Source organism: Lynx canadensis, chromosome D1 (assembly GCF_007474595.2).
Source record: "Lynx canadensis isolate LIC74 chromosome D1, mLynCan4.pri.v2, whole genome shotgun sequence".
Classification (NCBI taxonomy): domain Eukaryota; kingdom Metazoa; phylum Chordata; class Mammalia; order Carnivora; family Felidae; genus Lynx; species Lynx canadensis.
In genome coordinates, this window is record NC_044312.2 from 106,823,270 (window position 1) to 106,834,394 (window position 11,125).

Here is an 11,125-nt window from a genome sequence, read left to right on the forward strand (position 1 = left end):
AATCTAGCACGCGTGACACAAAATACAATATCACTCTTTATCTTAAAAAGTAAGGAGGGTTCTGGGGTTAAGTACACAAAGCACCTAGGTCCTTCGGTAGTTTAGTGTCAGTTCTACAAAGTAAGCTTTGGCTTCCTGGCACCAGTGAGGCTCAATCTTCCGGAAGTCTTCCAGAAGTCTCCCAGAAGGCAGGTGAGGAGAGGGATCCGGCAGCCCATTCTCGTCGGTCACGGTCACAGTCACAGGGTGGCCTCGGTCGGTCCGGGCCAGAGAGGAGAAAAACGACAGCCATGACAAGGAGACGTCAATATCCAAGGGCTATTTTACAGGGTGCTTTCTTCTGGGGCATGACTACGGATCACTTCATGAACGCCACTTCTGGGATCTCGCCCTTGGCCTTAGCAAAAAAAGAAAAGGTCAGCCGAGCCAGCACCCTTTCCCCCACCCCCAGCTTGCCTGACCCTCTTGAAGGCCCAGAGATCTCTGGCCTTTTTGCTACTGAATTCCCAAAACTTACCTTCAGATGAGTAAAGGCCTGGGCAGATCTGGTGTAGTCCCAGTTGTTGTCCTGGAGGCACCTGCAGTGGGGGAAGAACAGGCACCTTCATTAGAACCAAAACGCACTCACCCTGATGGCTAGATGCCACTTCAAAGTCCATTATATAGTAACACTTGCCAGTGTGTGCCAACAATTATATACATTCTTGCACTGTGTATACAAATAAAAAACTTGTAACAATCCAAATGTCTATCAATGGCCTACTGGATACAAAGGATTACTAAGTAGCTGTCAAAAGGAGGAAGGTGATTTTTACAGTGATGGGGATGTGCCTGGGTGGCTCAGTCGGTTAAACTTCTGACTTCAGCTCAGGCCATGATTGCAGGGTGAGTTTGAGCCTCATGTTGGGCTCTGTGCTGACAGCTGGGAGCCTGGAACCTGCTTCAGACTCTGTGTCTCCCCCTCTCTCTGCCCCTCCCCCGCTCATGCTCTATCCCTTTCTCTCTCAAAAATAAACAAGCATTTAAAATACACACACACACACACACACACAGTGATAGGGAAGATGTTCACAAGATAACAAAAAGTAAGTTGTAAAACAGTATATACAAAGAGACTTCATTTGGGCTTTAAAATTTTGTGATGCTGATTTATGCAGAGGCCACATTTTTTTATGGACCGTATTTATAAGTTCTGGTTTTTAAAATTTTAGGAGCACTCATTATTCACTACCACCCCTACCTCCATTTCCCCCTACTGCTACACATGCCCAGCACTCACTTCTGGGACCACTCAAGGTTCATGCCAGACTGGTAGAGAATGCCTGCAGCATCTCCTGCTGCTCTGGGGAGAGGGTGGGCACTGGGCTGGAGGAAGGTGTGGGTGCAGGCATGGCGAAGGCTCTCTGGATCTCATCAGGGCTGGCATTGCGCACAAACAGCTCGTCATTTACGATGCACAGCCTGTGGGACAAAAGCACTTTAGACAGCTGGACAAACAGACCACCTCATCTTCCCAACTTTATTCCTGTTCTCATACTTGACACTCTTACACTCGACAGGTTCTTTCACCATTCACAAGTACCCCTCCCCCACTCTTGGTCATTACATTTTTATCACTTACGACCCTTCCCACACAACCCGTGTAAGCGGTTCTCTACCGAACACACTAGAATTACACATTCTCCCCCAACTCTGGACAGTTCTCATCCCATTTATCTTCACGACAGGCCACGGAAGTAAATATACTAGTTTCCAGATGAGGAAACTTGCCCTTAGCTAGAAGTGGTGGGGCCAGGATGAAAAAACCCAGCCTGGCTCCAGAGCCAAGCTCACCACCATTGTGAGAGCTTCCTCCTGATTCCCCCCAGCCTTTCTGAAATTCTGAAAACATCCTGAGGACCGGCTCCCCCATCCCCGCCCCTACCAATTCCCACATGCTGGCCATGGATTGGGACTGGGACCCCATGTGGTAAGCCAAACACTTACCCTGAATTGCTGGCAGGAACAGCGACAAATGTCCTGGTGAAGGCTCGTAAAGAATCCCGAGATTTTCCATCCACTGTAATGTTAACAACAGCAATGACCCCTTAGGATCAGCCACGCTTCGTGTTTACCAAAAGCTTCTCCCATCACGGTCTTACTTGATACGACTAACCTGAAGTAGACCAGACAGATGACTGCGTGTGTACAGGGGAGCAGAGGTGAAGAGGAATGTCGGGCCAGCGAGGACAATAACCACCCGTTAGCCCACCCACAGAACATCTGTGTGCAAGGTCCTACGGCAAGCCCTTTATTTACTCCCCACAGCACCGCTAGGGGATGGCTAGTACCCCTTTTTACAAATAAAGAATCTGAAGCTCAGAGTTAATGTAAATTGGCCACGGGCACACGGGACCAAGGTTGGAATGGAGCCTTGGATCTGCCTGACACCAAAGCCTGCGTCCTCCTAATCCTCAGGTTTGTCCCATATCCCAGACAGGAAAGACAGGTGGAGAGGGTAGGCCTCATGAAGATGGCTTGGGGCAGAAGAGGAGGAGGTCAGGGGAGGACAGGGAAGGTAGCTGAGAAGCCGAGAGTGCGGAGAAAAAAAATCTAGCTGCAGGAGGGGCCCACTCTGCAAACTCCAGACTCCACCAAGGTTCTCACCTTCCTGAAGACCCCATTGACGGAAAAAACACAGCAATGTGCTCTGAAAGAGAAGCAGCGTCAGTCACCAGGTGGGCTCCCCGCCGGAGCCCAAGTCCCCCGTGCCTCGTGACCGCCCCTTCCTTCCCTAAGTTCAGGCTCCGGCCAGGGAAGAAACAGGTGCTTACTGTCTGGCGCTTATGTCTACCACAAAGGAGTTGACGTCGTGCTGAGTTTTGGGCAACCTCATTGAGGAAGGCAACAACGTTGAGACGCGTGTGCTTCAGCAGGCGGAACCGCAGGGCTGTGGGGAGAACCCAAGGTTGGGGGCTGCCGCACACTCCTGAGCCCTGTGACCGATGCCTTCCCACCTCCGTCCCAGGCTTTCTGCTCACATCACACACTTACTGGGTCTTTGAGCTTCTTCACATTCCTGCTGTCCTTGAAGTACTCGGCCAGGTTGCTTCTAGGGGGAAAAGTGGAAAAGGAGGTGGCGGTCAGCGTGGGATGGATGCTGGCAGGTGCTAGCCTGCATCTGCCGAGAAATGCTGGTCCCGGGCAGTGACACTCACCGGGAAGGGTTCTGGGGGGTAAAAGGAATGCTGAGGGAGCAGCACGCCCCGTCATGGTAGGCGTCCAGGAGCCGCTGCCGGTCTCCAGAGTCATACACCGCATAGTACCTGCGGGAACCACAAAAGGGCCAGTCTGAACTCCCTGCTCTGGATCCACAGAATGACCCAACAGCTGCCCCGAGTGAGCGGCACTGGGGCTGGCCCACCTCTCCCCAGCCTCAGGGGTCCTCCGGCAGTACTCACTGCTGCAAGAAATGCAGGACCAGGTTCTTCAGGGTCTCTGTTCCAAAATAGCTTCCCTGGAAGCAAACAGGTATCAGAATCCCGTAACCAATACTCTCCTCCCCACACGAGTTCTAACTCTGCCCCACTTCTTACCTTGCAGGGCGGTAACGTCGTGGGGGCTTCAACGTCAAAGGCAATCGGAGGGGGTAACTCATGGCCATCCTGCAGAAAGGAAGTGGAAGTTGACAGCATAAACAGAGATGAAAAAGGCTGGATGAGTAATTAGATGGGAGAACTAAGAGTGAGGGGGTCAGAGGCCAAGAGACATGGAAAGATCCCAGGAGCTGTGACAGGTGCAACTTTTGTCTACAGGCATTTCTCTGGGAAGAAAGATTATATAACCTTTGCCAGATTCTCCAAGGGCTCCATGTCTCCAAATTCATGGTCGTACAACATACGTGAGGTGGACCTTTTGGGTGGGAGAGGCTATGCTCGTGACAAAAGAGTTAAAAAAGCTGCGGACTTACCAGGCGTAATAATTTGGGAAATCGTTCGCGAATGGCGCTGTCAAGAACAGGACAGAAGTGAGTGACGCTTCAGAGCCACCGTGCCTCCTGAGCTGCTCTAGGAGCACATACACCAACGACCAAGGGACAGCCCCTCCCGTCCTCACTCCCGCCAGCCTCTGAGCTCCTGGGAGAGAGGCCCCACTCCCCACCTCACCCGGGGCACCCAGAGACAACTGCCTTGAAGGCTGACCCTATTCTCTCTGCCTGATCCGAGCGCCACGAGAACAGCGCTCCCAGCCCGGGCTTTAAGCCAGGACGTCCTTCCCCACCCTGCCCCCCTTACCTTCCACCTACTCACCTGTGCAGCCCCGGGAGGAGGGAATGGGGTGGGAGCCCAGGGGCTCCGCTGCCTCAACGGGTATCCATCAGTTCTGCCCAGTCTGGCCGTGGCCAAGACCAGAAACACCACAGGGATGGCACAGGATGTTGGGGCAGGGAGATGAGCAAGGCAGGGTTTAGGAAGAGGTGAGGCGAAGGAAGAGGAGAGGAAAGGAGAAGAGAAGAGCGCGAGAGAGAGAGAGAGGCGCTAGGAGAGGAGAGCGAGAGGAGAGGAGCGAGGAGAAGAGAATAGAAGAAGAAAGGGAAAAAAAAAGAAGAGAGAGGCAGGATGGGGCAGGGAGAGATGGGGGAGACAGAGGGGGAGCAGAGAGAGAAAAGAAAGAGGAAGCAAAGAAAAGGCGACGAACTATAGGCAAGGAGGCATTTAGAAGAACAAGGAAGGAAAAAGGGAAGAACACCCAACACAGCCTTTTCCTTCAGCTGCCCCTTTCCCTGTGGTCCAAGGTAGAAACAGAAAACAAATTCTTGCTGCAGCGAGAGGGCAGTTGCTGTCGTCCAGGTCTCTGCTGGCTACCTGGGTCCCGATCTGAGCTGGGCGTGGGAAGCGAAGCAGCCATGGGGGCGGGAGACCTCCCTCAGAAGGTTGAGGGTTCAGGCCCCTGCAAAGTTGGGGGGGTGAGGGTCTGTGCCCCACCTCTGTTGGCCCCCAAGTTCTCTCCTGATGGCCCCTCTGCGACTGTGCCTGTCTTAGGTTGTTCCTTCCCTGAGGAATCTTACCCGTCTCTGGCTAACCAGCCATCCTCCGGGGCCAAGCAGGGTGACGTGAGGTGTGTGAGTGAGGGCGGGGCAGCGCCCCCGAGAGGGTCAGTTCTCTGTCTCCTTGGTAGCCATTGCCCCGTGCCTCCACGCCCAGCACCTGCCTTGGGGACGCCCTCGCCTTCTGGGCGGGGCCCCGGCTCTGATCACACGGCTTGGGGAACCCAGGTTTCTTCTCCAGGGAGGGCCCAGCTCACAGCTCCGGGCAGGAGAGACAGACTGCATGGCACCAGCTCCAAGGAGTCCTCCACCTCAGCACGAGTGGGAAAGCCCAGGCAACAGCCTTGGGCACGTGGACCATGAGAGGAGAGTCCCTCTTGGCATGGCAAGAGGGGCCGTCATGAGACAAAGAAGGGAAGGCCCATCAACAGGAAGTCCCGGGGAGGGAGGGCTTTCTCAGCCCAGGAATACCGGGCTCTTAGCACAAGCAGCTCCACGTACGGGGGCATATGCAAGACACCCCCTGGTCGTGGTAGAAAAAGGGAGGTGCCCTTCCTGAACAGTAGGGTAGGGAGATTCTAGAAAAGGCAGTGTTCAGGAAGGAAGAGGCAAGACCACAGGACAGCGAACAGGCAGTCAGGTGAGAAGGAAGGAGAGGAGACCTTGGGGCCAAGCTGGGACACACGGACAGACGAAGGGAGGAGCACGTGATCCTCCCAAAGGACAGGCGGCTCCAGCTCAGGGCTGCACAGCTCCTGCAGACGGGCGCTGGTCAGGGTGCATTAGCTCAGCCTCCCAGGGGGTGAAGGTCCCCGGGAGGGGAGACAGAGGCCACAACTGACCTGATGTAGGTGGACTGGTCTCGGAAGGTGTCACACAGCGGGTTTCCGTCGAGCCACAGCTCTTCCAGCTTCAGCCCTTTTACCTTGTCCAACTCCCTCTCGGACTTCAACTGCAGAGACGGGGACAGAGAGCGGGCAAGAGACCCCGGTAAGGAGAGGCAGCGAGAGTCCCAGCTCGGAAACTCCCTCCCGGGGGCCCCCCTCTGCTCACCCCGCCCACAACCGGGCTCTCCTGCCTCACCTCGTTTCCGGAGAGGTTGAGGATCTTCAGGTTGGGTGCTTTCTGCACCAGGCTGGACATGTCATCCAGCCTGTACAGCCTGTTGTTGCTCAAGTTCAAGGACAACAGCTGCAGGCAGAGGAAAGTTTAGAGGAAGCGCCGCCAACAGAGGGTTCAGAGATGCATGTGCCTCCCAACCCCATCCTACCCACCCCACCCCGCCTCCTCCCCTCTCAAAACGGGACAAAGGCCTCACCTCGGGGATGTTCTCCTCGATGATCCGCAGGGTGGCCGCCATGCAGCTCCTGCGATTCAGGACAACATCAATGTTCTGGGCCACCAAGTCTTCAGGAAACAGAAAGGAAGGAAAGGCGAGTCTGAGAGGACTTTCCCAGGTCAGAGTTACTACCAAACCATTCTCAAACTGTCCCCATCTGACAGATCCCCCCGCTCGGTCCCCACCTCTCTGAGCGGGACAGCTATCAGCCATACCTGGGTCTGAACGGAGGCCCTTCAGGTCAAGCGCTTGTTGGGAGCCATCATATCGTTTGCTCATGATCAGCTACAGGGGAAGGAAAATGGGCCGGTGGTCACTGGGGCTCTGTGGGGAGAGGGGGGGTGGCAGGAGTGCACGTGGGAAGTGGGAGGGCTGGAGGGAAACATGACGCGAGCCTGCCTCACCTTTAGCTGCTCTACTTGTTCCGGCTTCAGCTCGTTCTGTACAGAATGGGGTGGGACAGAAGAATTGATGATGATAGAGATCTGCAGGGAAGACACAGAGGGCAGGTTGAATTCCGGGGAGGCCTAAGCAGCAGGCCCAAGACCCACCCCCAGCCACGCCAGGCCCTTTACACACACCCTTCGGTTCTCCTGATCCAAAATCTTATAGTTGACGGCCTTCAGCGCAGAGGCGGTACTGGCATCCTCAACAAAAAACTGGGCCCGTGTGTTTTCATAGTGAAACTGCACAAAGAGGAAACAAGAGCATGAGACTCGGGAGCCCAGGGCCCCTGGTCCAGCTGGCCCCTCGCCTTCCTTGGTGCCCAGCCAGCCACGCAGGCCTTATCTCACCTCGATGGGGGTGAAAGGGACACTGCACTTGCTCTGAATCACACTCAGGAGCCATGACTTGTCATATTTTCTGCCATAAGGAATCTAGACGAGAGAAAGAGAAGGGAACAATGTGGAACGAAGGCTGACCGGCAGCCCCAGTCTACTCCTTTCACACCTTCCGCCGACCCTCACAAGGTTTTCTAAAGAAAGGGCCAGTTAAAAGTTTTTTGTTTTCTTTCTTTCTTTCTTTTTTTTTCTAACTCAAGCCAGACATGGATTCCTTGCCCTCCTTTCTGTCTATTTAAACTTAGCATTTCTTGGGGTGCCTGGGTGGCCTAGTCAGTTAAGTGTCTGACTCTTGATTTCGGTTAAGGTCATGATTTCACTTAAGGGAACTTAAGGGACCCGAAGCCCCACACTTGGCTTGAGCCAAATGGAGACATTCAGAGGAATTACTCCATCTCCCAACCAGTTTTCATGTTTCCCTTTAGATGGTGTCCCCATCCCTGCCCCCCAGCATCCTGCTTATCCTACTCCTTTTCTTAACCTGCTCTTGGGTGTTCTAGAAGAAAGGAGAGACACCTGATTGTGGAGAAAACAGATTTTGTCATGTGAAAAGTAGAAACCTTCATTCTGAGCCCAGCTCCCTGTCTCCCTTGCACATCCACTTCCCCAGACACTCACTGTAATCTTAAACCAGTTCTTCGAGGTCCCGTCCTGGCTGGTGCCAGCCCCTCCTCTCTCTGGAAGAGCTCTGTCTCTCCGCACGGTAACATGAATGCGGTCTCGATCATGCCAACTGTCACCTCGACGGTTGGGTCGGGCAGCATAGGGGTTGCTATGGGGAAGCAGAGAACAAAATGCCCACAAACACTAGGCATGTCTTCTCCAAGGCCTGCCCACACTGTTGTCAGGATTACAGCTAAGACTGCTCAACCAGTAAGCTGGCCCTGGCATCGCTCACTCTTCCAGGTGGAAAGAGAAATGACGTGGCCAGTAAGAGAGCTTTATCAAACAAATGGGCCGCTAAATTCAAACCAGATCAACTGGTTACTTACTATCGTACTCGGGGAACCTCCTGGGCATCACTCATCGCTACATCTCTGTCATCTTCCTCCAGGCGGGAAGACCGAATGCCAGAACCTCCTCTTCCAGACCTACGGTTCCCCTCACCATATTTCCACCGGAAGGGACCCCGGCCCTTCTTTCTTCTTTGAGGGAAACTAACACGGTCATCGTGCTCTGGGGTTAAAAGCAGAACATCAGTTAGAAAGTACATTGCTAGTCTAGCTACCTTGTTGGGGCAGTCACAGTATCCAGCACCCTGCTATCGGATGAGATACACAGTAACTACAGGGGCCACTTCCCTGCAAACTTCTGTCTGTTGAGAGAGAACCCTCTCTGTGGCATGGCGGCATGAGGGAAATGTTACTGGAAGACAGTGTAGGGCTTTAGGAAAAGGAATCAGAAACTGGAACTAACAGAGAAGAGAAGCACAATGTGGAAGTGTGAGCGGACCCAAAGCAGAACTAGACACAACTTGGACCCCCGGGGAAATTCACCTGAAACTTGCTTTCTTAGCCTCCCAAATCTATTTAACCCCTCTCAAACTCTGGGTGGTCACCTCTCTCACATCTTCTAAAATCAACCAATTACAGTGATTACATTAGCTTTCAGTAAACAATACTTTTGCAATACAGAGGACAAACGGCATACGGTTACAAAGGTGGTCAATTTAAAGGCTTTTTAAAAACTCTTGTTCTCAAACTGCCACTCTGAAGTTTTGGGAGTGAACTCTTCATTTCCTTGGCCAGAAATGCCTTTTTAAAAAAATCTTTTTTTTTTTTTTTTTTTTTTAGTGTTTATTTATTTTTGAGAGAGAGACCAAGGCAGAGGCAGAGCAGTATTCATGGGGGAGGGGCAGAGAGAGACAGAGACACAGAATCCGAAGCAGGCTCCAGGCTCTGAGCTGTCAGCACAGAGCCCAACGCAGGGCTCAAACTCACAAACTGTGAGACCATGACCTGAGCCAAAGTCGGAGGCTTAAATGACTGAGCCACCCCAGGTGCCCCCAGAAATGCCTTTTAACTCAGGAGACAACTCCTAAGACTCAGGTTCTAATGACAGCTAGGGAGCTTAACCAAGGGTCCTTGACTGCTCTCAGGTAACATGACCTTCTGAATCCTGGTGTGTAGGAATGGCTTATTTAAAAAAAAAAAAAAAAAAAAAAAGGTCTGTGATTCCTAAAAAGATCTGCCTCTTGCTTAGTAAGTACTCTGCAAACAATGAACCCTAAGAAATGACCCTGGTGGAGGGGGGGGGGGGGGGGGGGGAACGAATAGAAGGCACAGCTAACATTCACTGAGAACTTTCTCCAGTGTCAGGCACTATGCTCCAGGCACCTGATAGGAATGATCTCATTTTAGCACATACACGGACACACTCAGAAAATAAACAGTTACTACCTCCTTACGGGGACAGAAAGTAAGGCCCGGGAGTGGACTTCACTCAAGCTTAGTGAAGACAACTCAGGATTCAAACCTCGGTCTTCTTGCGCTCCCACCCACTATTCTGGACTAAAATCCAGTGTAGTGTTCGGACTAGCACAGGGAGCTGGTGTGGAGGTCTGAAACATTAAGCCAAAGCCAAGGCCGCAGGGGAGGCGGGGCAAGACAGACTGGACGAGGTGGAAAGCAGCACACGGGCAGCTGATGAACTGGGCGGGCACTGACTCACATTAAAGGAAGAGTCTGGCCGCCAAACTGAACTGACAAGCATCAACCACCTACAAAGTTCAAAGGAATCTCGCCACCCCGCCGCCAAGCCACCCGCTCCAAGCCGAAGCTCCACGCAACGCCAGGATTCCCGAGCCAACGCCTCGGGCGCTCAGCCTCGATGGAGGCCGGGCCCCCGGGTGGCCTCGCCCCCGGCCCGCGCCGCCCCCCCCCCCCCCCCCCCCCCGCCGCGGACACCCAGCCCCTCGCGGCCTCCCGCCCCGGGGCTGCGGCCTAGGCCGGCACCGCCCACCGGGCCCCAGATCGCCTCGCTTCCCGCCCAGAGAGCCAGCACTGACCGTTGTAGGACTTCCCCTCGTCCGCCATGGCACAGCGCGAAACAGGGCAGGTTCAGGCGCGGGCCACGACCCCGCCAAGCGTCTGAACACCCAAGCACCCCAGCCTAATCGCTCCTACGCCCGGCGCCACCGCATTTATCCTGCGAACTACGTCGCGCGCCGCCGACGTCCCCCGGTGGTGGGCGGTGCCGCCGAGGGAGCGCGGCCCGCTGCGCGTGCGCACTCGTTTGGCAGCAGGGTCGGGGCGGAGCTCGCCTCTGCCTACCCCACCAGAGACCCGGGCGCCGACAACTCGCGCAAGGTTGGGGCGGGCCCAGTCGGCCCGCGGTCTGCTTTCTTCTTTCTTCGGGCATCAGCTAGGCCGGCACCTCTGGGGCTAGCGCCGGAGCAGATAGCAGGCTGGTGCAGCCCAGGACTCCGAGAGGAACAGAAAGGGGGTCGCACGAAGGGCCCTCCGAGGAATGGGAGGCCCGGGCCTCGGAGTGTTCATAGACCTCAGTACTTAAGTCTCGGCCCAACCCTTTGCCAGCTGCGGATATATACCACGCTTTCCTCATCTATAAAATGGATTATCAGGCAATAGAAAACTAGCACGTTAACCCCAAGAGGGCAGGGTCCTCGACAAATTCATGGGTGGTTTGGTTTTTTTTTTTTTCTCTAACCCCTGGCTCAGTACCCTGCCTGGCACGCAGCAGAACTCAACAAACATTTGTGAAATAAATGAATTTCCGATCTCCACATCCTCCCAAGAGTTGCCGAGTCAAAGGAGCATTGCACTTCCTACTTTGGCAAGCAATTGTCTTCATGACCTCCTCACCCACCACAGACGTGCTGGGCCAGACCTACATTGTGTGTCAACTGGGCAGTGAGGATGCAAGCGAGACACCCGGTGAACAGAGGCCAAGGGGACC

General features: G+C 54.2%; 1 protein-coding gene across 1 annotated transcript; it reads right to left on the reverse strand.

Annotated features, from left to right (window-relative positions):
* Window positions 1-23: 23 nt before the first annotated feature.
* Window positions 24-10,388, reverse strand: NXF1 (nuclear RNA export factor 1). Its single transcript, XM_030333846.1, is given in 24 exon segments — window positions 24-397; window positions 518-578; window positions 1,280-1,313; window positions 1,316-1,461; window positions 1,987-2,059; window positions 2,647-2,689; window positions 2,752-2,773; window positions 2,814-2,869; window positions 2,871-2,929; window positions 3,030-3,091; window positions 3,198-3,305; window positions 3,441-3,496; window positions 3,576-3,644; window positions 3,950-3,986; window positions 5,869-5,978; window positions 6,110-6,217; window positions 6,345-6,433; window positions 6,581-6,650; window positions 6,770-6,850; window positions 6,947-7,051; window positions 7,160-7,243; window positions 7,826-7,979; window positions 8,200-8,383; window positions 10,215-10,388. Coding segments are annotated over 24 exon segments (1,878 nt in total). The 5' UTR covers window positions 10,243-10,388; the 3' UTR covers window positions 24-358.
* Window positions 10,389-11,125: the final 737 nt, after the last annotated feature.